The sequence below is a fragment of the Dendrobates tinctorius genome, unplaced genomic scaffold, assembly GCF_039654945.1.
Source record: "Dendrobates tinctorius isolate UK_male_01 unplaced genomic scaffold, ASM3965494v1 ptg000003l, whole genome shotgun sequence".
NCBI lineage: Eukaryota > Metazoa > Chordata > Amphibia > Anura > Dendrobatidae > Dendrobates > Dendrobates tinctorius.
This window is the reverse complement of record NW_027361671.1, coordinates 26,875,811-26,902,706: the sequence shown is the minus strand read 5'-3', so window position 1 is coordinate 26,902,706 and position 26,896 is coordinate 26,875,811. Positions and strand designations below refer to the sequence as shown.

The window sequence follows — 26,896 nt, the reverse complement described above, 5'->3', positions numbered from 1 at the left end:
CGAGTATCGTCTCCACGTATCCTTTCCCGCACCGTGGGACAAATCTGGGCAGGTTCCCAGAATTTTTTATTTTTTCTAAGAAGATGAGACAGGGGCAACGGATCCTATTGAAAGGGTCCGATTTCCCCAAACCATCAACGGGCGAGCACGTGAGAGTGTCTCCTCCACGTATCCTCTCCCGCGACGTGGGACATGATGCCAGACTTAGCCTTGTCCACCCCTAGGTATTGAAACCATGAGCTTGCACAGAGGCACAAGACTAGTCTGTGCGGCCCCCACTGCTCCACCAACGCTAGACGGAGGTGCTGCAAGGCGGCGGACGGTCCCTCTCCTCGGCTGAAGCTGGACGGAGTTAGGGTGCCTGCACCGTCCTGGATCCCCCACCACCCCTCTCCTCCCCAGTATACCTGGTGGAGTCGTCAGAGATCGCAAATCACCGGCCGTGTGTGTGGGGCTCCTGGGCAGAGAGATGCGGACACAGCAGCGGTGTGCTGGGAGCGTGCAGCAAATCCTTCCTGGTGCTTCCTCCTGCAGGTAAGCTGGCGCCCGTCGCCACCACCTCTGCCGCCGCCTCCGACCACTCCTGCTGCGGAGCCTGGCGCCTCCGGCAGTCGCGCTGCTGCGGCGTTTACGGCTGCGCCGTCCTCGGCCGCATCCCGCTGGCGGATGCTGTAAAATTGAGCCTGCGGCTTTGGCCGGAGCTAGGCCGCGGCGGAAGTCCCGCCTCTGTCGGGATGTCGTTTCCGGCGGCCCGCCCCTTGAAGCCGGGCAGGCGCCGAATTAATTGAGGCCCCGGCTTCGGGGTGGGATAGGCCGCGGGAGTTAAGGTGGTCAGCCTGCCCCAGAGAGGTGCGCAGGAGCGGTGGCGTGGAGGACGCAGGAGTGGGTAAGGCGCAGCTGAGCTGCAGGTGCACGCTAGACACGCAGGGGGTGCCCTCCTGCCCCCCCCCCCCCTCGGTTCCCTCTCTGGGGAAAAAAGGAAAAAAAAAAGGAGGAGAAAAACGCCTTGCTCATGCAATATGGCCAGGGAGGGTAAAGCACACAATTTTTTTTTTTTTTCTTTACGCTGCATGCATCTCCTGTAGAGAAGCTTGGTGGCTGCTAAGCAGCCTGAGCCAGGGCCGGGACCCAAATGGGAGACCTAAGCCCAAACGTGCCCAGGAGCCCCCTTCCGGTAGCTGAGTCCAGAGAGCCAAATCCTCCGGAAGGCTATCACTATGGCGTCGCTTACAAAGGCGATCGACTCTCTTCACGCCCGGAGAAGGGTCCTCCATCTCACGAGAACCCTCGGCCTGCAGGGGCCGCTCTTATGCCAGACAGATGCCAAAGGAACGCACCTACACCTCGGCATCTGGGAGTTCAGCATCACGCTCTCTGTCACCTATGTTCGGGAGCAGGCAGAGTGTGGATTGGGACTCAGACGCTCCGCCGGACCTGGATATCCTGGGCTGTCAGTAGCAATTGACAGCCTCATTGGAGCTGTCAACCAAACCTTGGGGGTGGAGAATGAAGTTACCCTGGCCTTGAGCCATGAAGTAGCCTTTACTCAGGCCAGGCGTCCGCACAGAGTCTTTGGCACTCACCCAGAGTTTGAAGGCATTGGTGTGACGGACTCAGCTCCTGCTGAGCCCATTTTTTGAGAGGATCCTCTGGGTCGTGGCACCCACCCACCGAGGGCGAGCTGACCTTGTGAGAATCCACCCCCTATACAGGGAGTGTCAGGGGCAAGACCAAGGGGGTGAGCCACCACGACTGCTGGGACCAGACGGCCGGCTCAGGGGACACTATGTGAGTGACTGACGACCAGGGACAAGCAGGAAACCAGACAAGACAAGAGGTAAGTGCAAGATATCTTCATTGAGAACTTCAGGATACATTCAGTGCAAACGTAAAAACAAAACGTGCAGGGTGCGTGCGTGGGCACGCCAAGGTCCATAGCATAGCACGTGCCAGGTGGCACAATGGCATCGGACTCCGGACCGCTGGCAACGATTGACATGATCAGGCATCAGGCTGCGGACATCAGCTCCAGACATCAGGCCGCAGTCATCCAGCTTACGATCTCTGGCAGCAATCGGCAGGTTCCGGGCATCCGGCAGGCAAACCAGGGTTCAGGCAAGGAGGCACGACAGATATCCAGGCGTGGTGCGAGTTAAAGAACATGCCAAGGTCCGAGGCTAGGTGCGTGTGTAGGGGACACGCCAAGGTACAAGGCTAGGTGCATGTGTAGGGGACACGCCAAGGTACAAGGTTTAACCAACGAGACAGGGCGCATGTGACATGCCAAGGCACAAAGTAACAAGACAGGGTGCATGTATAGAGACACGCCAAAGCATAGGATACAAGACAGAGTACGTGTAGAGACACGCCAAGGCACAAGGTACAAGACAGAGTGCGTGTAGAGACACGCCAAGGCACAGGGCAGGACGCATGCTAGGAGCCACGCGGGACGCACACCTCACTGGCCAGTGCACACGGCTGTAACGCCAGCACGAGGCACGACTAAGGCACAGGAGGCGGGCAAAGGAACCTTCGTGCTAGGAGCCATGCCAGGGTTCAGGGCAGGGTGCGTGCTAGGAGCCACGCCAGGGTTCAAGACAGGGTGCGTGCTAGGAGCCACGCCAGGGATCAAGACAGGGTGCGTGCTAGGAGCCACGCCAGGGGGCACGCCACACTGGCCAGTGCACACGGCTGTAACGCCAGCACGAGGCACGACCTTGGCACAGGAGGCGGCCAAGGGGAACCCACGCCGGGGTTCAAGGCAAGGACAAGGCAAGGTAGAAGGTACGGATCACAGAGCAGAACATAGGCAGAAACAGAGAATCAGATCAGAGCGAGAACAGAGCTAGCAGAGGAGCGTAGGCCAAAGCCCAGAGCCGGGCCAAGGAAGAGCCTTGGGACTAGCCTAGAAACGTGCAAGAGAGCGCAATAGGACAGAGTCTAGCAGCGGAGCGTAGGCAGAAGCCCAGAGCCGGGCCAAGGAAAGACCTTGGGACTAGACTTGGAAATGAGAACTAAAGAGAGGAGAAATGGTGCGTGTGCCAGGGAGCACTACAGGGCCCCATAGGAGAGAGCGAGGCAGAGCAAGCAAAGAAAGAGACCATAGGGAGGAACACAAGGCAAGGAATAGCAAGGCAGAGAACACAAGAAGGACTACAAGTCAAAGCATAGCAAAAGCAAGACATGGCAAAACAGGCAAGGCAGAGAACACAGGAAGGACTACAAGTCAAAGCATAGCAAAAGCAAGACATAGCAAAACAGGCAAGGCAGAGAACACAGGAAGGACTACAAGTCAAAGCATAGCAAAAGCAAGGCATGGCAAAACAGGCAAGGCAGATAACACAGGAAGGACTACAAGTCAAAGCATGACAAAGACAAGACATGGCACAAGACAAAGGGAGCGACCGAGCAGACATACAGCCCTGCAGGGAAGCAACACAATAATCAGGCCCTGAGCATAGGAAGGGGCGGTCTGATATAGGGCATAGCACCTCCTCTTCTGGGTCAGGACCAGGGGAGAACTTCCAGTTCAGATGCCCAGGACCACAGAGTGCAGTCACATGATCAGGATTCCAGACATGAAGAGATGATTGCAGAACCAGTGCTGAAACCTAGGCAGGTCACATGATCAGAGTTCCAGACATGACGAGATGAATACAGAACCAGCCTATGCTGGACCATAGGAAGAACATGATCAGGGATTCTAGACATGACGAGATGATCACAGAAGGCAGAGCAGAAACGCAGGCATCTTGCAGCCCAACAGTCATGAGGTGAGTGTGCACACTGCTCTAGGGAACAGCAGGACAGCAGACACGAGATGCGTGTGCACACCTCTCCAGGGTCATGAGGCAAAACAGGCATGGCAGACGTGATAATTGGGCAGCGCCACAGAGAACGCCCAGATAGGCGCTTCTCGGGTCAGGAGACTATGGAGGCAAGATATCCATTTGCCCCTGAACTCTTTTAAAAAAAAAAAAAAAAGGAGATCCACGGAATCACCAGTGGTGGATCCACCAGTATCTCGTCTAGTCTCGAAGTCTATTAAGAATCCCTCTGATAGGCTCATTGAGAGCTTGGCTCGATTAGTATTTTTGAAGCGTCACCTTCAGCGCTCGCCCCCTCCTTTGCGCAACAGGGAGAGCCAAGGCCATGCTGTCATGGTCTGAGTCAGTGAATAAGGCTTTGCGAGATAGAGACCAGCCTGCGGAGGTGTTAGAGGTCACAAATCAGATTCCTATGGCCGGAGACTACTTGATCAATGCCTCCTTGGATGCGGCCAATTGTGCAGCATCGGCAGCCACTAACGCTGTAGCCATTAGGAGAGCCCTTTTTGTTAAGGGCTTGGCGAGAGGATTCTATTTCCAAGAGGTCTCTGACTTCCGTACCCTATCAAGGGCCTGTTTGGGGAAAAAGTTGGATCAGTGCATTTCTGACGCGGCAGGAGGAAAGAGCAGCTTCCTTCCACAGCAGAAGATCAGGCAACCTTTTTTCCTAGTTTCCGACATAGTTTCGGGTCTTTCGCAACTTCGGGGGGACGGCGGCAGCCAGTTCGGCCGGTCCAAGTCGTCCCAGCCAGAATAGGGAGCGACAGGTCTCATGTAGACCCAATCCAGTGGAGGGTTCCGCGCCCACCAGGTCGAGAGGTGCCAAGAACCCCCAGCCAAATGACTTGGGGAGCATTATGGGCGACATCAACAGGGCAGGCGGGCGCCTGCTCTTATTTCGTCATTCTGGGTTGAGTTAGCACACGACTCAAGGGGGACGAAACTGGTGTCTACGGGTACGACTTACAGTTTGTCAGGAACCCCCAAGACGGTTTTTTTGTCTGCCCGACTTCCCAAGGTACAGTCCAGGGCAGGGACGTTGCGGGGGGCCGTCAGGTCACTCCAGGACAACAGGTCGTTATTCCATACCAGAGCTTGAGAGGGCTCAGAAGTTTTATTCCAATCTCTTCGCAGTCCCCGAAAAGGACGGGACAGTCAGGACGATTTTGGACCTGAGGCTCCTGAACAAGTTCATCAGGATCACACATTTCAGGATGGAATAGCTTCGTTCGGTTATATCGGGCATGGTGCAGAGAGAATACATAGCCTAAGTCGGTTTTTAGGATGCCTACCTGCATTTTTTCTTTTTCTCCTCTGCATCAAAAGGTTCTTCGGGGCCAATATTTTTAGTTTGCGGCGCTGCCCTTCGAGCTAGCCACTACCCCTGAGGGTTCACAAAACTAAGGTTAGGCATGAGGGCTGTCTTACACTCTCGGGGCATAGTCGTCTTGCATACTTAGACGACCTCTTGGTGAAGGGTCCCTCTTTTTGAGCATGCAAGGAGAATGTCAACATTACGCTAAATATGCTATTCCGCTTAGGATGTTTGGTCAACAGGGAAAGGTCATCCCTTGTCCCAACCCACAGGATTTTATTCCTAGGAATGATCTTTGATACCTCCCGAGGGTTGGTGAGTCTCCCTCATGACAGAGCCGTACCCCTCCAGCAGGGAGGCCGGAAGCTCCAGCAGCCAGTTCCTAGCTCCATTCGTTTCGGGATGAGGATGCTGGGGAAGATGGTGGCAGCAAGGGAAGCGATTCCGTTTGCCCAGTTTCCTTCTTCACCCGTTACAGCAGGCTCTCTTGTTAGATTGGGATAAGAATCCATTCGCCCTCGATCAGCGGTGGCAGCTATCCTCTCAGACTAGACAGTCACTGGAGTGGTGGACGGTCAGATCTTCGCTTCTTCAGGGTAAACCTTTTCCCCCAGAGCACTGGCTAGTGGTCACAACAGATGCCAGCCTCCTGGGCCTGGGGAGCAGTGTTTCATCACCACACGACTCGGGGCCAATGGTCGCGACAGGAGGCACGCCTCCAGGTCAACTTGTTGGAGATATGTATAGTCCGGCGGACACTGCAGTATTTTCGGCACTTCCTAGCCGAACCACCCGTTCGGATTCAGTCAGTCAATGCCACGGCAGTGGCTTACGTAAATCATCAAGGGGCCACGCGCAGCAGGACAACCATGCGTGAGACGGGACACGTCCGGCAGTGAGCCGAGAACATCCAGCGGTATTTTCGGCAGGCCACATCCCAGGGATAGAGAATTGGGCAGTCTACTTCCTCAGCCGACAGGAGGTCAGGCTGGGGAGGGGTCCCTGCACCCCGAGGTTGTTCAGCATATTTGCAACGATGGGGGACACCAGATGTAGATCTGATGGCGTCCAAGATGCCCGTGTTCGTTTTTCGGGCACGGGTCCCACGAGTGTTCGGGGTGGAGGTGTTGGTTCTACCAGGGGGACCAGTTTCGCCTTTCCGTACCTGTTTTCCTCCGTTGCCATCGCTTCCAGGAGTTATCAGAAAGATCAAGGTGGAAAGGGTACCAGTAGAGCTGCTGGCACCAGATGGGCCCTGACGGGCATGCTATGCAGATCTGATACAGCGGCTCACCGACATCCAGTGGCGATTGCCGCAGCGTGCGGATCGGCTGTCCCAAGGACCGATCTGCCTCCCGAACTCGGGGGTCCTGTGTTACACGGCATGGCCGTTGAATCTTGGATTCTAGCTCAAGCGGGGTTTTCACCATGAGGTGGGCGCTACAATGGTTAGCGCCAGGAAGCATACCTCGGCGAGAGTCTATCGTTACTCCTGAAAGTTGTTCTTTACTTGGGGTCGAGAGCACGGTCTTTCGCCCCGGACATTCTCTATTCCCGACATCTTGGCCTCTCTCCAGTCGGGCCTAGACTCAGGATTAGCCCAAGCTCTCTTAGGAGTCGGATATCGGCATTGTCCTTCCTATCCCAGGGTAGAATGGCTACTAATATGCAGGTAAAGGCTTTCATCCAGGGAGTCTCTCATCTAGTACCTCCCTATAAGGCGCCAATGGGCACCAGGGATCTTATCCTGGTCCTGAGTGTTCTGCAGGAAGCTCCATTTGAGCCGCTACAGGTCGTTCCTTTACCATTTCGTTCGTGGAAGGGGGTGTTTTTGGTAGCCGTCACCTCAGTTAGGCGATTGTCGGAGTTGGCAGCGCTGTCGTGCAGTGCACCGTTCCTCGCTTTCCGCAAGATAAGGTGGTGCTTAGGTCAGCTCCCCCCTTTTCTTCCAAAGGGGTGTTCTCATTCCACATCAAGGAGGATATTGTCTTGCCCTCATCCTGTCCGGTATCAGTGCATCGCGTGGAAGAAGCTCTGCACACGTTAGACCTGGTAAGAGCTCTCCGGAGGTACGTGTCAAGGACGGCACCCTTGCGCCAGACGGATGCGCCGTTCGTGCTTCCTGAATGGCGCAGGAAGGGACCCGCTGCCTCAAAAATCGACCATAGCCAGAGGAATCCGTTTAACTATTCAAGAGGCCCATCGCATCAGAGGGGCGCTGGTTCCATCAGGGATCAAAGCGCATTTTACTCAGGCAGTGGGCGCTTCGGCATCAGGCTTCGGCGGAGCAGGTATGCAAAGCAGCAACCTGGTCCAGCCTGTACACGTTTACTAAATATTACATTGTCCATACTCAGGCTTCGGCGGATGCGAGCCTGGGTAGAAGGATTCTCCAAGCAGCGGTAGCGCACCTTTAAACAAGAGATGCATGGAGCTTGGATAGGTGAGTCAATCTCCCACCCAGGGACTGCTTTAGGACGTCCCACAGTACCTGTGTCCCCCAATGAGTCGAAGGAGTACTCACCGTAAAATCCTTTTGTCAGAGACGCTCATTGGGGGACACAGCACCCACCCTGTTAGCCTGTTGGCTCTTGTTTATTTGATTAATGTGCATGTTGTTGTGAATGTCAGGGTGGTCTTTTGCCAGACATATTGTTTACTGCATTAAGGCTAATGGTTATTGCTCTCCTACTGCTTTTGCACTAAACTGGTTTCCGCCCGCAATCAGGGTGAGGGTGTATGCGGCGGGGGAGGAGCTAACCTTGTGTTGTATTGCCTAGTGTCAGCCTCCAGATGGCAGTAGCATACACCCCACAGTACCTGTGTCCCCCAATGAGCGTCTCGGAGAAAAGGATTTTACGGTGAGTACTCACAAAAATCCATGTTTTTTGGATGTGCAAAATAGCAAATATTATTTACAATTAATGGCCCACATTTGCGTGAGTATCTTGTAGTATGGTATCCCATAGAAAATGTTGATTCTGGAAGGGAACTAATGGTTTTCTGAGAAATATGTTTGGATGCACTCTCTTATGCTGGGTGCTGTATAATTTTCATGTTACCGGTTTTGAAAGATTTTGGTGCCAGTGTCACATTAAAATAGTTGTTATTAGGTTATTTGGACACTCTCATTATGAAATAATAAGTTTTACTTATCAAGCAAGCACATGATATTTTGTGTGTCTAGCAAAATTGGCATAAGTCTGCAAAATAATATGGCAGCTCTTGCTCACTTTCTGCTATCTGGCTTCAGTCTCCTGGCTGCAGGTAGGTTCTCACTATTTATTGAACAGCCACACACATGAGCTTCAGGAATTCTTCTTGGAAAATGGGGAAAAAATGTTGGTGACTCAGATATTAGGTTTGATTTTAGGTATATTCTGTCATCTGAATCAGAATATTTTATGTATTTTTTGCAGCAGTGCTACTTTGTGAGATAATGTACAGTTTTCTTTTTAACGACAATCCAGATAGTTAACATTTCGATCCTGAAATGGACCTTCATCAGAACTGATTGCCGTGCAGTATATTCTTTTGTTCTCTCAAGTGCAGCGCTGTTAGCAAAGTGATATGCGTCGCTGAGGAATTCCATTAAATTGCAATTTGAGCACCAAGTTCCTTATTTTCTTGTGAACTGGTTGGAACCCTAATTGGTCACCTCATCTCCAAACCAGGGAGTGCGTATATTTCTACAATACACCTATAAACAGTAGTGATGATGACTGTGATTTTAAAGGAAACTCATCAGGGCTACAATTTTATAATTAGCCGTAGCTCAATGACCTCGTTGGAAAGCTAAATCTACCCAAGAAATCAGCAGAATTGTTGGCGTTTAGACTCAGAGAGGAATTTATTACTTCCAGAAACCTAACTATCACAACATATAAAAGTATTTACTGCCATTCCTAGAGGAACGTGATTTGGTTTATTGCAACAATGTTCAAGGCTTGCTGATGAAAATGGGCATATCACAATATCGACCAAGCAAATGGCGGCTGTTCATAGACAGTTCTAAGCGGAGCCTAAAATATGTGATCAATCCCAATGGGTCACTCAACTAAGATGACTGAAGAGCAAAACACAGTTGCTCTGGTCCTAGATAAAGTATCATACCACGACCACCAGTGGTCAGTCTGTGTGTATCGAAAAATGGTCAATATTCTCCTGGGACAGCAGAGTTGATACGCTAAGTATCCCTGTTTTATCTGTCTCTGGGAGAGTAGATCAAAAAATGAGCACTGGGTGAGAAAGCAGTGGCCTCTAAGAGAACACATGGTAGTCGGAGAGAAGAATGTAATTGCAGGAGCTTTGGTTGACAGGAATAAGTTCACTTTACCACCACTGCACATCAAATTAGGAGTAATGAAGCAGTTTGTAAAGGCCCTGAACAAAGATTGAAGATGCTTCAACTACATCTGCCAAAAAAATTGACTACGGAGAAGCTAAAGGCAGGTATTTTTGACGGTCCTCAAACCAAAGGACTCATGAAAGATCCACAATTGAAAGATTCCTTGAATGATGCTGAGGCAGATGCATGGTCTTAAGGTCTTAAGGTACTGTCACACTTAGCGATGCACCAGCGATCCCGACCAGCGATATGACGCGGTCAGGATCGCTGGTACATCGCTAAGTGGTCGCTAGTGAGCTGTCACACAGGCAGATCTCACCAGTGACATCGCAGGGGTCGGGGGTCGCTACTTACCTGTCAGACGAGGCGATCCTGATGTCCTCCCGCCCGCGTCCACACATCGCTTGTCTCCACAGCAGGAAGCCCCAGCAGGAAGCTGATGACGAGAAACGGTCCAGGACGTTCTCGCGCGATCAGCGATAACTAGCGGGGGAGCGGTCGGAGGTAAGTATCAGACATAGTGATATCGCTAGCAATATCGCTGTAACGTCACAAAAACCAGTGACGTTATAGCGATATTGCTAGCGATATCGCTTAGTGTGACAGGCCCTTTACACTATGGTTGTAGAGATTTTTCTTGGGAACTATAAAGCAGATAATTATACTGAACTAGTAGAAAGCATGTTATCTTCTTTCCGTCCCCTTGGCTGTACAATGAGTATCAAGGTGCATAGCCTCCAAAGCCACTTGGATCATTTCCTTGGAACAATTCCACCAAGATGAAGAACTATAGACGACAGATACCGAACACACTGGGATACCCCTGATGGTGGATTATTGCTGTTCTATTCAAAGTGATTGCCCTGGAGCAACTCACCGCAAGAAATCTTTAAAGCGCCGCTTTTGTGAGATACCTTGGGAAATGAACAATGTATCAATGGCAACTTTTTATTCATGATTAATTCTTATTCCGCGATGTAATATCTTCATAAATAAATCTACTTGTAAGAATTTGAATAACCAAGAAGGCAAAACTAATAATGTCAGTCCTAGTGTTCAAATAGAGAAACCGTCACTCAAGGTGTGAGTATGGTGAAAAATGATTTTAATTCAGTAGTTCACTAAATGATGTATTTACAAATGTGATATTTTGGTTGTATGATCTTTATGAAACAAATACTGAAACAAATGAGAGAAGTAACAAAATAAATAAAATAGAAATAACAAATAATGACAACATAGGACAATAGCTTACAAATACAGCAGACCAATTGAAAGCAAGTACATAGCTTTTAGTGAAATACGTGGCGTATATACAGAGGTTGGTGAGCCAAACCGTGGCCATAATGCAAGAAACAAAAAATAAATCATAGATATTATAGTGCCTTACTACACTAAAGAACGTCAATCTGGGAAAATAAATGTTCTGGCATACCGGTAATAGAAAAACCACAGATAACAGAAGCAGAAAATAATAAAAAATAAACAGACCACAAAAAACAGCAAGTATCCCATAAGGTCCTATGTAATATATCCACTGTGGAGCTAACCAGGTGCTGATTCATCTGTTAACACACAGTCTGCAGAGGTAAGTCCTAGTGTTCAATGGGTCGTATGCATATACATAGGGTATAGCACATCTCATTAACTGGAGCTGATGGAAGAAAAATAAAGGCAGATTTAGAATCAGCGACAAAAACTGACAGGTTAAATATGTCAGGCTCCAATCTTCTTGTTCCCCAGTATCCGTTTCCTCTATAAAATCACAATTTACCTCATATCCCAGATCTCATGGAGTTATCAGGTTTGTTGCTTAGTTTTCATCTTTGGCTTTATAGGTTCTGACTTAAGGTGAGGATTAGTGATGAGTGAACGTGCTGGGATAAGGAGTTAGCTGAGCCTGCTCGCGTGCTAACCGAATGTAAATATGGTCGAGTCCCCGCGACTGCATGTCTAGCGGCTGTTCGACAGCTGCAACACATGAAGGCTGTGGTGTGGCTGTCAAACAGCCTCAAGACATGCAGCCACGGGGACGCAAACTTATTTTTCAAGCATACCGAAGTCACTCGGTTAGCACCCAAGCATGCTTGGATAACACCTTATCCCATCATGTTCACTCATCACTAGTGAGGGTGCATTTTGTGTGTTGTGCAGACTGGTGCTAAGTTGGAAGGGTGTTGTCGAGTGGTGGATAACCCCACTAAGTCTAGCATATCACCCAGATCAGCTGCCCCATCTTGATTCTTTTCATTTCTAATGTGAAGCTTATGATAAGGGAACGGAAGAAATATGATCATGGCTAACTCCATGTCCAATGGAGGGTGCAGATGAATCTTAATAGGTTTTAAGGCCCCATCACACACAGCGATCTCGCTAGGGAGATCGCTGATTTTGTGACGCCACAGCGATCTCGCCAGCAGCCCTGCCGGGTATCGCTGATCGTTCTCAATCGACCTGGGCCATTTTTTGATCGCTGGTCTCCCGCTGGCCAGCACGCATTGTGTGGCAGCGAGAGACCAGCGATCAGCGCTCCTGAATACCCGATGTTTACATTAGATACCAGCTTGCTCGCTGGTCCTGATCGCTGGAGGGGCTGTCTATGTGACAGCTCACCAGCGATCAGCCTAACGATGTCCCAGCGATCCCATCCATGTCAGATCGTTGGTGGGATCGCTGGGACATTGTTATGTGTAACGGGGCCTTAAGGTACTTGATTACTTGCACTTTATCATGTAATTGATCAGATAAGACATCCATCCGCTTTTTGTAGGCTACGCCTTGTCATCTATTTATCTTTCGGCTTCAAAATTACAATCATCGGTTATTTGTAAAGGAAAATTGTATTTAGACTCTGCTAGAAAAACTTTGCTCTCAGTGATTCATTTTGCTGCCTACATGGTTTCGCACAGCTGTTCTGTGAAGGAAAACTTTATTTCTTAGCAATCCTATCAGCAACATCATAAATCACTACTATTGTGTTATAGCTAAATAATAGCCATGACTCAGAAATCTCCGGTCGTGAAAGGAATAGCCGCTTACTCTGAGATGTGTATTTGAGATTTACAAATTGGATATATTTTAGTAGTAGATATTAAATGATATGTATTTATATAGAGAAACCATCATATTCATTTGTATTTCTCAAAAGTATACATAAAAATGAGAAACTTTGTAATATAGCTTATTAGGAGAAGTATCTTTCTCCTCCTGGACTGATGTTGTCACTCTCAATTTATAGTTAAAAATCTCTAAAATCTGTCTTCAGTGAGTGCAGCTATCCCATTACTGAGATAGGAGATGACAGTTGGTATTTAGAATTCTATGGAGGGAGGAGCTAGAGGCCGACACTGGCATTCTGCTGCAAGTTCTCCTGAAATTACACTTGCGGTTCTTCATAGAACTTTATGGGCACCAGTTGTCCTCTCCTAACTCAGCAATAGGAAAATCTGTGTTCCCTGACTACAGATTTTACTCATGAATTGAGAATTTTGAGCGTGATCAGTCCTAGAGCGGAAAGAAACCGATGTCTCTAACGAGGTACATTACAAAGATTCTTATTTTTACTATTGATTTATGAGAAAAATTAACATGACAGTCACTCTTTAAATGTCTTCTCACATGTCATTGAGATGCACCCAAATATATTACTGGTGGAGTTGCATAATCTGAGCCCCAAAATAACGAAAGGACTATTTAATGGCTATAGAAAAACCTTATATGAATTTCCAAGTAAAACTCGATTTGCATACAGATTTCTCAGAAATCAGACCAATCTTACAGATTATCAGATTGATTAAAGTGCATTTATCCCTGCCAATCCGCTGTTTCAATGATCGCCAATTGACAACATATTTGTTGGGGGTTTAATAGCCTGATTTGAGAGGCCGTCACACTTCACTTGCTCACAGAACATTCTGTATTAGATATCACTAAGTGATAGGCTGCCATTGTTCTCGGCAGCACAGGTCCTGTGTGTCCAGGATGATTGATGGATCTTTTGTGATCAATGAGTGTATTCCTCGTTATTCGTCTGCCTGTTTACTGTACACTGCATGACTATCAGGACACCAGTATTCCTAAGACCTGTTGTTCACAATAATCATGTTGCATGCACCTTTAGCCATTTACACCAACAGATGTGCTCACCTTCCTCATCTCTTGTATTCCTCCTAAAAAAAAAAACCCATCCTATTCTCTATGATGGAGTTGTCTGTCAGATATCTGTCTACAACCTATAATCTTGGTGTTTGGCTTACAGATAAAACAGGCAAGATCAATTTTCTGGCTGATTGGGCACATTTCAGATCAAATGTCAATTTACAAACAGCAGTTTTGGTCTAATTGTACTCAAATTTGTCTTCTTTAGGCTAGCTTCAGATTAGTGTTTTGGCCTGCAGCGCACGGCCGCCGCTAAGCCCCACCCCCTGCTGCACCCCCTCCGGTCATCTCCTCCTAGTGTCGCACATCGCTGCATGCGATCTGCACACCCTATCTTTAGCATAGGGTGCGCAGACCGTGCGCTAGTAGGATTTTGCGTGCGCTGCGCCCTTTTGACGGTGCTCTGAGCGCACCAAAATGCAACATGGTGCATTCGGCGCACGTCGGTGCACCGTCGAAAGGGCGCAGCGCACGCAAAATCCTACTACGCACGACCAGCGCATGGTCTGCGCACCCTATGCTAAAGATAGGGTGTGCAGATCGCATGCAGCGATGTGCTACACTAGGAGGAGATGACCGGAGGGGGCGTGGCAGGGGGCGGGGCTTAGCGGCGGCCGTGCGCTGCGGGCCAAACACTAGTCTGAAGCTAGCCTTATAAATGCACTTCTAAGGCCTCCATACACATTATATAAACCCCCAAAAAAGTATTCACAGAAATTTGTATACAATGTAAACTTTCATTGATAAATATTAAAACATGAGTACTCAACAAATAGGGTAATAACAAATGTAATTACACAAGACATATAAAACAATGATATGTGAAGGGGCAGGATATGTCACCCAGATTGGCAATGAATAATTCAAAACAATGATAAATCCATAGTAACGATCAAAATTATGGGGGCTGCTGTGCAAGCAATTATCAGTATTTATCAGTGTTAAAGGCACATTAATTCATAAAAAAGTACATGATGCTGTAATTAATTGATGTAAATGCCAATGACCTAATACATGTTGGAAATAAATGCATCCTTATATTATATAGGAAGGAAAGTAACTACATACTGTTATAAATTTATATTATTAGCCAAAAAAGTGCATAGTACAGTAGTGCAACAACAAGCATTTCAATTACATGAACAGCACCATGATAAATATAGGAAAACACAATTTAAATGGAAATAAATCATGATAGTAGTTTGATACCAACCACAGTGACACACCACTGCCCCCCCACCACCACACACAGCACTCCAACGCACGTTTCGCTGTCGCGTCGTCATACACATTAGCCTAATGTTGGCCGAACCTGCCTCTATAGACTGGTTTGACTGACGGCCTGATGTGTATGGGGGTGTCAGGGAAAATGTTGATGGGGCTTGTCCAATTTCAGACAGACGATCGCATTGTTCTGCCAGACATAAGTCATTGGCCGACGTGTCAGGCGACAACTTTCTCAAAGAGAATACAGGAGCGCTCAGTCGAGGAAACATTCCTGTCTATGGGAGAGTCAGCTGAGTAGGCTGTTGGCCAAGCCATCTAGTATGTATGGTCAGCTTTAGGTCTAATGCATGCAGCTGTCTTATGAGGCTCCAATTCAAGTGCATGAGTCTTCTGCTGTATCTCTGTGGCCCTCTGATTTCATGCCAAGATATATCTAGTTTATACTTTCTGCATGAATCTGAAAGAATATCCTTTAATGCTCCATGAGATGCTATATATGTGGATTCTGGTTTTCCATCGAAGAATAGTTATGTATATTTGAGACCGTCCAGAGACTGTTTAGAATAGGGGTGGGGAACCTCAGGCCTCAGGGCCATTTACGGCCCTCGATGACCTTTTATCTGGCCTCCGAGCAGATTCTCAGGGACTGCATTCTTGGGCAGGGAGCTGTATTTTGATTGCCACAAGCTCATTAATTTCTTCTTGCTCTGTTAGCACACACACGCAGTGTTCACTACTGAACATTGAAGGGCATGCAATGAAAGATTACATCCTAACACCAGTGCCAGAGTCAGGATGTACTTTTTGGGCGGAGTTTGTACAGCCCCCGAAGGATGGTATAAATATCCAAATGGCCCTTGGTAGAAAAAAAGATTCCCCACCCCTGGTTTAGAATCACACATAGACTTCATACAAAGGGGACGTATAGCGTCTGCTCTGCTCTGTGCCATTGCAGTTAGACTCCTGATAGTTGGTGGTATGCTGGGTTTTGCCTCTATACTGATTTCTTATAGTTTTACTACTAACATTGTATCGATTTATGCATTATTTTGCTGTTTTCAGTGGTTAGCTGATGTTTACCAGACTCAGGGAATGATGGTGGATGCAGAGATGTGCTACAGGAAGGGATTACAGCTGGCATCCCAACAAGGAAATTGGAGTGGGAAACTCTCGAGTCTACTACGATTATCCCTTCTTGCACTTAAAGTCTGTATGGTACGTATGTTATACACAATATTTCATGTATTTAGTCTGCCCTTGTTCGGATTTGAACCCATGATCCCAGTGCTGCCTTCTGAGCCATCATATTATTTATCTTGCCCTTTTATCAAAAAACTCACCTTGATATCTCATCATAAGTCAGTGATGCAGTGATGTAGGCGCTCTGGCAGCCACTGAGCTCGTATGTCTTGATTTATGATGAGCTCAGAGAGATTGAGAGGTGTCTGAGACACACCCGCTCCTGTGATAAAACAAACATGCATGGAAATGTGTTGCCTCACAAAGGAGCAGCTGCACGGGCTCATGCTGTATTGTCTGAATACTCACTTATGCTTCTCCCCATGGCCGCAAGCTGTGGTATGTGCCGACCATGAACTGGAACAGCTCTGCATGGTCGGACACAGCCATTACACAATACATAGCAGGGCACATTTCTAAGATTATCTCAACACAGGAATGTTTTTTTTTTTTAACTAAAAAGAGAGAAAAATGTCAGCTCACCTTCTCGTTGGATGCCACGCAAGGAAACCTGCAGTGCCGCAGTTAGGAAACCATTTGTAGAAATAAAAAAATATCCAGCGTGTTGAAAAAATTCAGAAGTGTTTATTGAAGAATTAAAAATTTGCACCATTGTACATGGGCAGAAAATATGTGTAAATCTGGCATAAGTGTTTCGGAATTAAATCCTTATTCATTGCACACTATTTTAACACTGAATAGCTTTTTATGTCATATCCTGTGCAGTCGTGTGGTATAAAACCCCCAATCACATGTCTTCAAGTTCTTACTTATACAAGTGAAACTTTGAAGACACATACAGTGGGGGAAATAGTATTTGATCCCGTGCTGATTTTGTAAGTTTTCCCACTGACAAAGACATGAACAGACTATAATTTTAAGGGTAGGAAGTATTTGATTCCTCTGGCAAACAAGACTTAATACTTGGTGGCAAAATCATTGTTGGCAAGCACAGCAGTCAGACCTTTTCTTGTAGTTGATGATGAGTTTTGCGCACATGTCAGGAGGAATTTTGGTCCACTCTTCTTTGCAGATCATGTCTAAATCATTAAGATTTTGAGGCTGTCGCTTGGCAACTCTGAGCTTCAACTCCCTCCATAAGTTTTCTATGGGATTACGGTCTGGAGACTGGCTAGGCCACTCCATGACCTTAATGTGCTTCTTTTTGAGCCACTCTTTTGTTGCCTTGGCTGGATGTTTTGGGTCATTGTCTTGCTGGAAGACCCAGCCACGACCCATTTTTATTGTCCTGGTGGAGGGACGGAGGTTGTCACTCAGGATTTTACGGTACATGGCTCCATCCATTCTCCCATTGATGCGGTGAAGTAGTCCTGTGCCCTTAGCAGAGAAACACCCCCAAAACATAATGTTTCCACCTACATGCTTGACAGTGGGGACAGTGTTCTTTGGGTCATAGGCAGAATTTCTCTTCCTCCAAACACAGCGAGTTGAGTTAATACCAAAGAGCTCAATTTTTGTCTCATCTGACCACAGCATCTTCTCCCAATCACTCACAGAATCATCCAGGTGTTCATTGGCAAACTTCAGACAGGCCTGCACATGTGCTTTCTTGAGCAGGGGGACCTTGCGGGCACTGCAGGATTTTAGACCTTTACGTCGTAATGTGTTATCAATGGTTTTCTTGGTGACTATGGTCCCAGCTGCCTTGAGATCATTAACAAGTTCCCCCCCGTGTAGTTTTAGGCTGATCTTGCACCTTCCTCATGATCAAAGATACCCCATGAGGTGAAATTTTGCATGGTGCCCCAGATAAATGTCGATTGGCAGTCATTTTGTATTTCTTGCCTTTTCTTACTATTGCACCAACAGTTGTCTCCTCACCCAGCGCCTTACATATGGTTTTGTAGCCCATTCCAGCTTTGTGCAGGCCTATGATCTTGTCCCTGACATCCTTAGAAAGCTCTTTGGTCTTGCCCATGTTGTAGAGGTTAGAGTCTGACAGATTAATTGATTCTGTGGACAGGAGTCTTTTATAAAGGTGACTATGTAAGACAGCTGTCTTTAATGCAGGTAACGAGTTGATTAGGTGCTTCTAACTGGTCTGTAGGAGCCAGAACTCTTAATGGTTGATAGAGAATCAAATACTTATTTCTCACTGCAAAATACAAATTTATATAATTTATACAATGTGATTTTTTTGTTTTCGATATTCTATCTCTCAATGTTAAATTTAACCTACCCATAAAATTATAGACTGTTCATGTCTTTGTCAGTGGGTAAACTTACAAAATCAGCAAGGGATCAAATAATTATTTCCCTCACTGTATAATACATGGTACAATTTCTCCTTCGCCTCATTGGGGGACACAGGACTGTGGGTGTATGCTACTGCTGCCAGGAGGCTGACACTAAGTGAATGAAAAAAGGGTTAGCTCCTCCTCCGCAGTATACACCCTCACCCTGGTTGCCGGGCGAGACCAGTTCATGCTTAGTTTCCAAAGGAGGCACACGTCTGGTCTTTTCCCAGACTCTTTCTTTTTTTTTTTTTTTTCCTTTCCATGAAGATGAGACAGGGGCGACGGACCCTATTGAAAGGGTCCGATCTCCCTAAACCATCAACGGGCGAGCACGTGGAGTGTCGCCTCCACGTATCCTCTCCTGCAACGTGGGACATGATCCCGGACTCAGCCCTGGCCACCCTAAGGTATAGAAACCCTAGGCTGTAAAGAGGCACAGGTACAGTCCGTGCGGCCCCCACTGCACTACCAATGCTAGGACTGCAGTGGTGGAAGGAGGCGTTCGGTCCCTCTCATCCCTTGGAGGGAAGATGGAGTTAGGGTGCCTGCACCGTCCTTGTTTTTATGCAGCCCCCCTCCCCCCCCAACCTAAGGCTGTCAGATGTAGCATCCAGGGGTGAGGCGCGTAAGGAGGTGGGCTGGGAGGGCTCCTGGAGGTCCCCATGGCATTCGGCATAGGCTAGTGACCCCTCTTTCTGGCCACACTCCTGGGTTTTTACGCTAGTACAGGCGCCAGCAGGCGCTCCCAGAGCTTGTGGCGGTCGGCAGCGCCATACCTGGCCCAGGCCCCCGCTTCCAGCGGTCCCTTACCCAGGCGGGCGCCGAAAGTTTAGTCCCCGGCATCAGCCGGCACTAGGCCGCGGGCGGAATTCCCGACGACCCCCCGCGACACGTCTATTCCGGCGGGCCCGCCCCCATAGTGGGTGCCGGAAGTGTAGTCCCCGGCTTCAGCCGGCGCTAGGCCGTGAGCAGAAGCCCCACCCCCATGAACGTGCGGAGCCCTCCCCTGCGACCGAGCCCAGTGTGCCTAGTCCCCCGGAAAGGGCTCTATCTCTGTCGCAGTGTATGGCATCACTTACAAGAGCAATCGAGTCCCTTCAAGCCCCAGATGGGCAGGGACAGCGGCTCGCCTGTTTTGGAGGGATCCTCCACCTCACAGGAGCCTCTGGCCTGCAGGGGCCGGTCTCTAGGCAGATGCGGGGGAAACAAACTCACACGGCATCTCCTGGTCTGTCTGGTGCCTCGGCATCCATGAGTTCTGCCTCTCGCTCACCTTCACCAGTGGTCGTTAACAATCAAAGCTCGGATTACGACTCGGACGAGCCCTGTGACTTGGATACTACGGGTTACCAGGAAACAGATGACAGCCTCAACGAGGCCGTCAACCAGACCCTTGGGATGGACGATGAATCCTCCTTGGCCTCAGGCCACAAGGTGGCATTTAAACAAGTCAAGCGGCCTCCTATAGTATTTTGCCCTCACCCAGAGTTTGAGGACATAGTGCAAAGACATAGGGAACGGCCAGACAGGCGTTTCTCAGGCCTGAAGGCGCTTGAGGCAAGATACCCATTTTCTCCTGATCTCCGTAAAAAAGTGAGCGCAATCCCCAATGGTAGATCCACCCGTGTAGCGCTTGGCCTCTAAAACCCTGTTATCCATACTTAATGGTTCCTCTATCAAAGACCTCACTGACCGTCTCATAGAGAGCCTGACCGCTCAGTGTTTCAGGCGTCAGGTTCAGCACTCTCTCCCTCGTTCGCGGCAACCTGGGTAGCCATGGCCATGGTTTCTTGGTCAGAATCATTAAACAGAGCCTTGTAGGGTATGGATCTACCATCAGAGGTATCAGAGATCACAAATCAGATCGCTTTGGCCGGAGACTACTTAATCAATGCATCTTTAGATGCCACTAACTGCGCGGCACTCGCTGCCGCGAATGCAATTTCCATTAGGAGGGCTCTGTGGTTGAGGACATGGCGGGCAGACTCGAGGGCTCTGTGGTTGAGGACATGGCGGGCAGACTCAACCTCCAAGAAATCCTTAACTTTTTTACCTTATCATAGCGGCCGCCAATTCGGTGAGAAGTTAGATCAGTTCACCTCTGACTCCACAGGGGGGAAGAGCAGTTTTCTCCCTCAGCAAAGGGTTAAACAGCCTTTTCGTCACCAGCCTCAGACACATTTTCGGTCTTTTCGCAACCCCGGGTGGGTTGCAGCAGCCAACCCCGCCGCTTCAGGTCGTCCCAAGCAGGACAGAGATCGTCAAATCTCATATAGCGCCAACCCGTTGGGGAGAATGCGAACCCATCAGCCCAGATCAAGGGGACCTAGATCCCAAAGAGCTTCAGGCAAATGACTCGAGGCAATGTCCAGGCGACACCAGCAGGGTAGGCGGCCATCTACTCTGGTTTCGCCACATCTGGCTCACTGTCATACATGACACATGGGTAAGAGAGCTGGTGTCCTCGGGGTACAAGTTAGAGTTTGTCATGCACCCCCAAGACGTTTTTTTCTTTCTCGTCCTCCCAAAATAGATACCCAGGCAAGGGCTTTATTCAAGGCCATCGAATTGCTCCAGCACAACGGTGTCGTTATTCCCGTACCGGAAAACAAAGGATTTCAGTGCTTCTATTCCAACCTGTTCACGGTCCCCAAAAAGGACGGGACTGTCAGGCCCATCCTGGACCTGAAACTCCTGAACAGATTTGTCAGGATCAGACATTTCCAGATGGAGTCTCTCCGCTCGGTCATATCTGCCATGGGACGGGGAGAATATTTGGCCTCTATCGACATTCAAGACGCCTACCTGCACATCCCCAGTTTCCCTCCGCATCAAAGATTTTTGCGCTTCGCTACCAACGGCCTACATTTCCAGTTCGCAGCCCTGCCCTTTGGGCTAGCCATCAGCCCCCAGTGTGTTCAGAAAGGTCATGGCGGTCGTCATGGCCATCCTGCACTCCCGGGGCATAGGCATCTTGCCTTACTTAGATGACCTCTTTGTCAAGGGCCCGTCATTTCGAGCATGTGAGGAGAGCGTCAACATCACGCTGGATACTCTTTCCCGCTTAGGGTGGTTGATCAACCTGAAAAAATCATCCCCTGTTCCAACTCAGAGGATTTCCTTTTTAGGGATGATCTTCGACACCTCCTGAGGGTTGATAATTCTCCCTCAGGACAAGGCCCTAGCCCTCCGGTAGGGAGTCCAGGCACTTCGCCAACCAGTCCCTCGTACCATTTGTTTTTGCATGCGGGTCTTAGGGAAAATGGTGGCAGCAATGGAAGCAATTCCATTTGCCCAACTCTATCTTTGTCCCCTGCAGCACGCCCTCTAGGCATCTTGGGACAAGAACCCATTTACTTTCAACCACCGGTGCAGGTTGTCCGCGCAGGTCAGACAAGCACTCAGGTGAACGAGGAGTTCCTCCCTTTTCCCCCGGACCATTGGCTGGTGGTCACAACCGACGCCAGTTTCCTCGGCTGGGAAACGGTTTTTATTCGGACTCCCATGACAGCACCACGAGAGAGGGGATCCGCCCTATAGGAACAGGAAACCTACAGATACAAAAAGGGCGGCACCTCTCCCACGCATCAGTTTGGTTTCCTGTTCCTGAGGGGACGGGATCCTACAGAAGAGCCGGATCCCAGGCCGGCCAGCCGATACCGGTAGCGAGGGGGTCTCCTACCTCGGCCTGGTGCGGATCTCCTGGAGGACGCCACGGTGGCCCAGGATGGGTGTCACGGCGGTGGCGTGTGCAGCAGGGAGCGGCGTCCGGAGGATGTACGTCTCCGGGATTAGGCCGCCGCCGGTGAGTATATTCCCCCCGGGGGTTCCCGGCTCCGGCGGCGCAGGTACGACGGCAGCGCGGCTGCAGAGGGCTGTGGCCGGGTGGCGCTGCTTCCGGGGCTCCCGGGCGTCCCGCGGGACTTCCGGTCTTTCCCGGGGTAGCGGTGACATCAGGGGGCGGGCGGAGGATGCGCTTCCGGGTCAGCGCGCCACTGCGCATGCGCGAAGAATCCAAGATGGCGGCGCCCATCGCAAACACCGATAGCGTCGGCTTTCGGACCGGGTCCGGCGCCAGCTGGGGTAGGGAGCCCTGTTAAGGGGGGGAGGGGTGCGGCATGGATACTGCTGACCGGAGGAGGGGTATTTAGGCAGGACCCCGGCAGGGTACCTTGCCTTGGCCACATTATTGCAAGCAGCAGCATACAGCAGCAGCAGTGGTAATGGAGAGTGATCGAGAGCAACACCAGCAGCAGCGGCAGAAGCAAGGGCGACAGCAGCGACAAACATCACTGCCGCCCCTGGATGACATTCGGCAGGTCAAACTGAAAAAGAAAGTGTCCCGTGACAGTAATGAGCGGCCGGGACGAAGTGACCAGTCCACTCGTAAGAGCTCCTCCAGGCAGACAGGAGCATCGGCTGGAAGAAATCCCCCTCATTCTCCGGTACTTGATTGTGGCACTGGTAAGTGATCTTCGTGAAAGTTCACTCAGTGACGGGACCCCCCTTCTGTGTTTTTTTCTAGGGGAAAAAAAGCTACAAGTAAGACTAAACATAGGGAATGCGCACTCTGTGCATGCCCATTACCGGACGCGTGCCTCAAAAAATTGTGCCCCCCCTGTATTCAGCAGACAGTGGCAGAAGAGTCGCCCGCGGTAGCGGCGAGTTTAAGGGACATTGTCAGGGCAGAAATGAGGGAAACCCTAAAGTCCTTGTCCCAGCCGGAAAGTCTAAGGGGCGAGGTCCCGGCGGAGTCCGATTCCTCGGTAGAGTGGAGAAAAAGCAGAGACTCCCAGGCTTCATCTCCCTCGTCCTCCTCAGGAGAAGAGGACTCGGGGCGATTTTGTCTGCCTCTTGACCGGGTAGACAAGCTGGTCAAAGCAGTCAGAAGGACAATGGAGGTAGAGGAGCCTAAGCCCCAATTGTCCATGCAGGATGTCATGTTCTGTGGGCTGGAACAGAGGAAGGGGAGAGTCTTCCCGTTAAATCAAAAGATCCAGGATCTGATCCACAGAGAGTGGAAAAAACCAGATAAAAGAGGGTCGCTACCACCAGCCCTCAAACGCAGATACCCCTTCGACGATCCGGCAGTGAATACTTGGGACAGAGCCCCCAAATTGGACGCAGCAATTGCAAAGGCATCGAAAAAATCCTCGCTGCCCTTTGAGGACATGGGATCCCTTAAAGATCCCCTAGACAGAAAGGCTGATACTTTCCTTAAAAACACCTGGGAAATGGCGGCCGGGTCCTTAAGACCAGCAGTGGCTTCAACGTGCACGGCCAGGTCCATGATGGTCTGGTTGGACCAGTTGGAGTCACAACTAAAACAGGGTACATCAAGACAGACAATTCTTGGGGCCCTACCGACCATCCAAGAGGGAGCAGCCTTCCTAGCAGATGCCTCAGCGGATGCAGTGAGAATGGCCGCCAGAGCAGCAGGTCTCTCTAATGCAGCTCGCAGAGCCCTGTGGCTAAAGTGCTGGCGGGGAGACATTCAGTCCAGAGCAAAGCTCTGTGCGATTCCATGTGAGGGCGAATATTTGTTCGGAGCTGTCCTAGACGAGCTGCTTGAGAAGGCGGGGGACGACAAGAAAAAATTCCCAAACCTTTCGTCTGCGTCCTACCGTCGTCCATTTGGTAGAAGGAGATTTGGCCAGGGGAGAAGGCGCAACTCTTCGCCTATTAGAGATCGCCCCAGATGGGAAGACAGAAGGAGAAGAGGTACGGGCTATATGTTCACACACTCGTCGAGAGATCAAAAGAGACCAAATCAATGACTAGCAATTCCTGTGGGGGGTAGACTGTCATCCTTCTTCCCGGCATGGTCACAGATTACAAATAGTGACTGGGTGCGCAAGGTAATATCCTCCGGGCTTAGATTGGAATTTACCCAGATCCCGCGGGATACCTTTAAACTAACCCCCTTAAGATCTTCTCATCTCGAACAAGCGGCTTTAGAAGAGGAAGTCTTGAGCCTATGCCAAAAAAATGTCCTGGTAGAGGTTCCAGAAGCTGAAAGAGGAAGAGGGTTTTACTCTCCCCTGTTTCTAATCCAGAAACCTGATAAGACATTCAGAACGATTATAAACCTTCGTTCCCTTAACGAGTTTTTGATTAATCGTACATTTAAAATGGAGTCCATTAATACAACAATAAAAATATTGTTTAAAGGTTGTTTTATGGCAGTCATAGATTTGAAAGATGCGTACTATCATGTACCTATCCATACAGACTTCCAGCAGTTCCTGAGGGTGGCAGTTTCAGTAGATGGCACAGTGCGTCATTATCAGTATAGAGCCCTTCCCTTTGGTCTCTCGGCAGCACCCAGGGTATTTACAAAGATAGTGGCCGAAGTTATGGCTCATTTACGGGAGGTGGACGTCTTAATCATTCCATATTTAGACGATTTCTTGATTGTGGGAAAATCAGTGGGTCATTGTAGATCCCAGATAGAAAAAGCTAGATCCAGGTTAGAAAACCTCGGATGGATTTTAAACTACGAGAAATCCCGACTCCAGCCCTTAAAAATACAGAAGTTTCTAGGCTTATTACTAAATTCAGAGACTCAGCAGTGCCTGCTGCCACTAGATAAATTACAAAATATACAGGAGCAGGTTCTTCGGGCAATTGATAGTCCATCTATGACCCTCAGACAGGCCATGTCCCTGTTAGGCTCTCTAACTTCATGCATCCCAGCAGTCAGGTGGGCACAATTCCATACCAGAGCCCTTCAAAACGACGTCTTGGTTAATAGCAGGGCCCTGGAAGGCTCCTTACAAGGTCGAATGTTGCTAAGCCCCTCAGCTGTTACATCACTGAGATGGTGGCTCGATAGCGAGAACCTAGCATCAGGGGTGCCCTGGATAACACAGATAACCCGTATTATAACCACAGACGCAAGTTCCTTTGATTGGGGAGCCCATATGGGGGACATAGGGTTACAGGGACAGTGGGATTCTGATTCTGAAATCTCATCCAACCAGAGAGAGCTATTGGCGATAGAACGGGCAGTCAAGAAACTCATTATGTATCTACAGGGCCATCATGTGAGGATACACTCGGACAACCAAGTAGCGGTAGCATATGTCAACCACCAAGGTGGAACCCGCTCCAGCGCTCTGATGCAGATAACAGAACGGCTCCTCCAGATAGCAGAGAAAAATTTTCTGTCTTTAACCGCGCTCCACATCAGCGGAAAGGACAACGTAAGAGCAGACTTTTTAAGCCGCAAGGCTCTAAGACAAGGAGAATGGTCTTTGAACAAAGATATTTACCACCAGATTGTCCGCAGATGGGGTCAGCCAGAGGTAGACCTCTTTGCCACCAGAGAAAACAGAAAAGAAAGATCGTTCTGCTCTCTGAACCCCAGGGAAAATCCCCTGGCGGTGGATGCCCTCCTGATAAGATGGGACTTTTCTCTGGCATACGCCTTCCCGCCATTGAATCTTCTTCCTCTGGTAGTCAGGAAGATCAGAGAGGATCGGGCAAAAGTCATACTAATTGCCCCCTTTTGGCCCAGGAGGACCTGGTTCGCATGGTTGAGGACCATGTCGGTATGCGATCCCTGGGTACTGCCGAACCTTCCGGATCTCCTCTACCAGGGGCCAGTCAGCCACCCACAAGTAGTGGGACTTCATTTGACGGTGTGGTGTTTGAAAGGTCACTATTAAAGGATAGAGGGTTCTCCAAGAACTTAATTGACACCCTCCTAAAGAGCAGAAAATTAACTACCACTAACATCTATGCTAGGACCTGGAAACGCTTCCTGTCCACCTTTCACTTTGACGTCAGAGACGGAATTCCCACGAAACATATTCTGGAATTTCTCCAGAAAGGTTTCGAATTGGGTCTCTCCACAAGTACATTAAAAGTACAGGTTTCAGCCTTAGGGGCCCTGTTTGCAGATGATATTGCAAAAAATTATTGGGTAGCAAGGTTCATCAGAGCAGCGGCCAGATCGAGACCCATACACAAGGACAGATGTGTGCCGTGGGACTTAAACTTAGTCCTTACAGCCATGACGGAAAGTCCGTTTGAACCTTTAGATTCTGCCTCACTAAGGGTTATATCTCTTAAGACAGCATTTCTGGTAGCGATAACATCCGTACGTAGGGTGAGCGACATACAGGCACTTTCCAGATTGCCCCCTTGCACAGAGTTCTTACAAGATAGAGTAATCCTAAGGCCAGATCCAGCATACCTTCCCAAGGTAGCAACACAATTCCACAGGACACAGGAGATAGTTCTGCCTTCCTTCCTCCCTAATCCAACCAACCCTAAAGAGCAGAAACTTCAGGCATTAGATATTAGGAGATGCTTACTTACATATTTAGCAGCCACGGATCCTTGGAAGAAGGAGAACGCATTATTCCTATCCTTCCAAGGTCCCAGGAAAGGATACAGAGTATCAAAACGCACGTTAGCAAGATGGATTAGGGAGGCTATCTCTCTTGCCTACACAGCAGGTGGCGGCCCAGCTCCACAGAATCTGAGGGCGCATTCCACTCGGGCCATGGCATCATCC

The 26,896-nt window shown here is 49.3% G+C and overlaps 1 protein-coding gene across 4 annotated transcripts in view; it reads left to right on the top strand.

Annotated features, from left to right (window-relative positions):
- Positions 1 to 26,896, top strand: part of SKIC3 (SKI3 subunit of superkiller complex) — a 262,730-nt gene that overhangs the window by 210,774 nt on the left and 25,060 nt on the right. For 3 of the 4 annotated variants that reach the window (XM_073590811.1, XM_073590727.1, XM_073540938.1), the window contains 2 exons: positions 7,923 to 8,003; positions 15,938 to 16,090. In XM_073590811.1, the coding sequence (XP_073446912.1) occupies positions 7,923 to 8,003; positions 15,938 to 16,090 (234 nt within the window). The remainder of the gene's footprint in view (positions 1 to 7,922; positions 8,004 to 15,937; positions 16,091 to 26,896) is intronic. The other variant, XM_073590899.1, reaches the window with a different exon arrangement.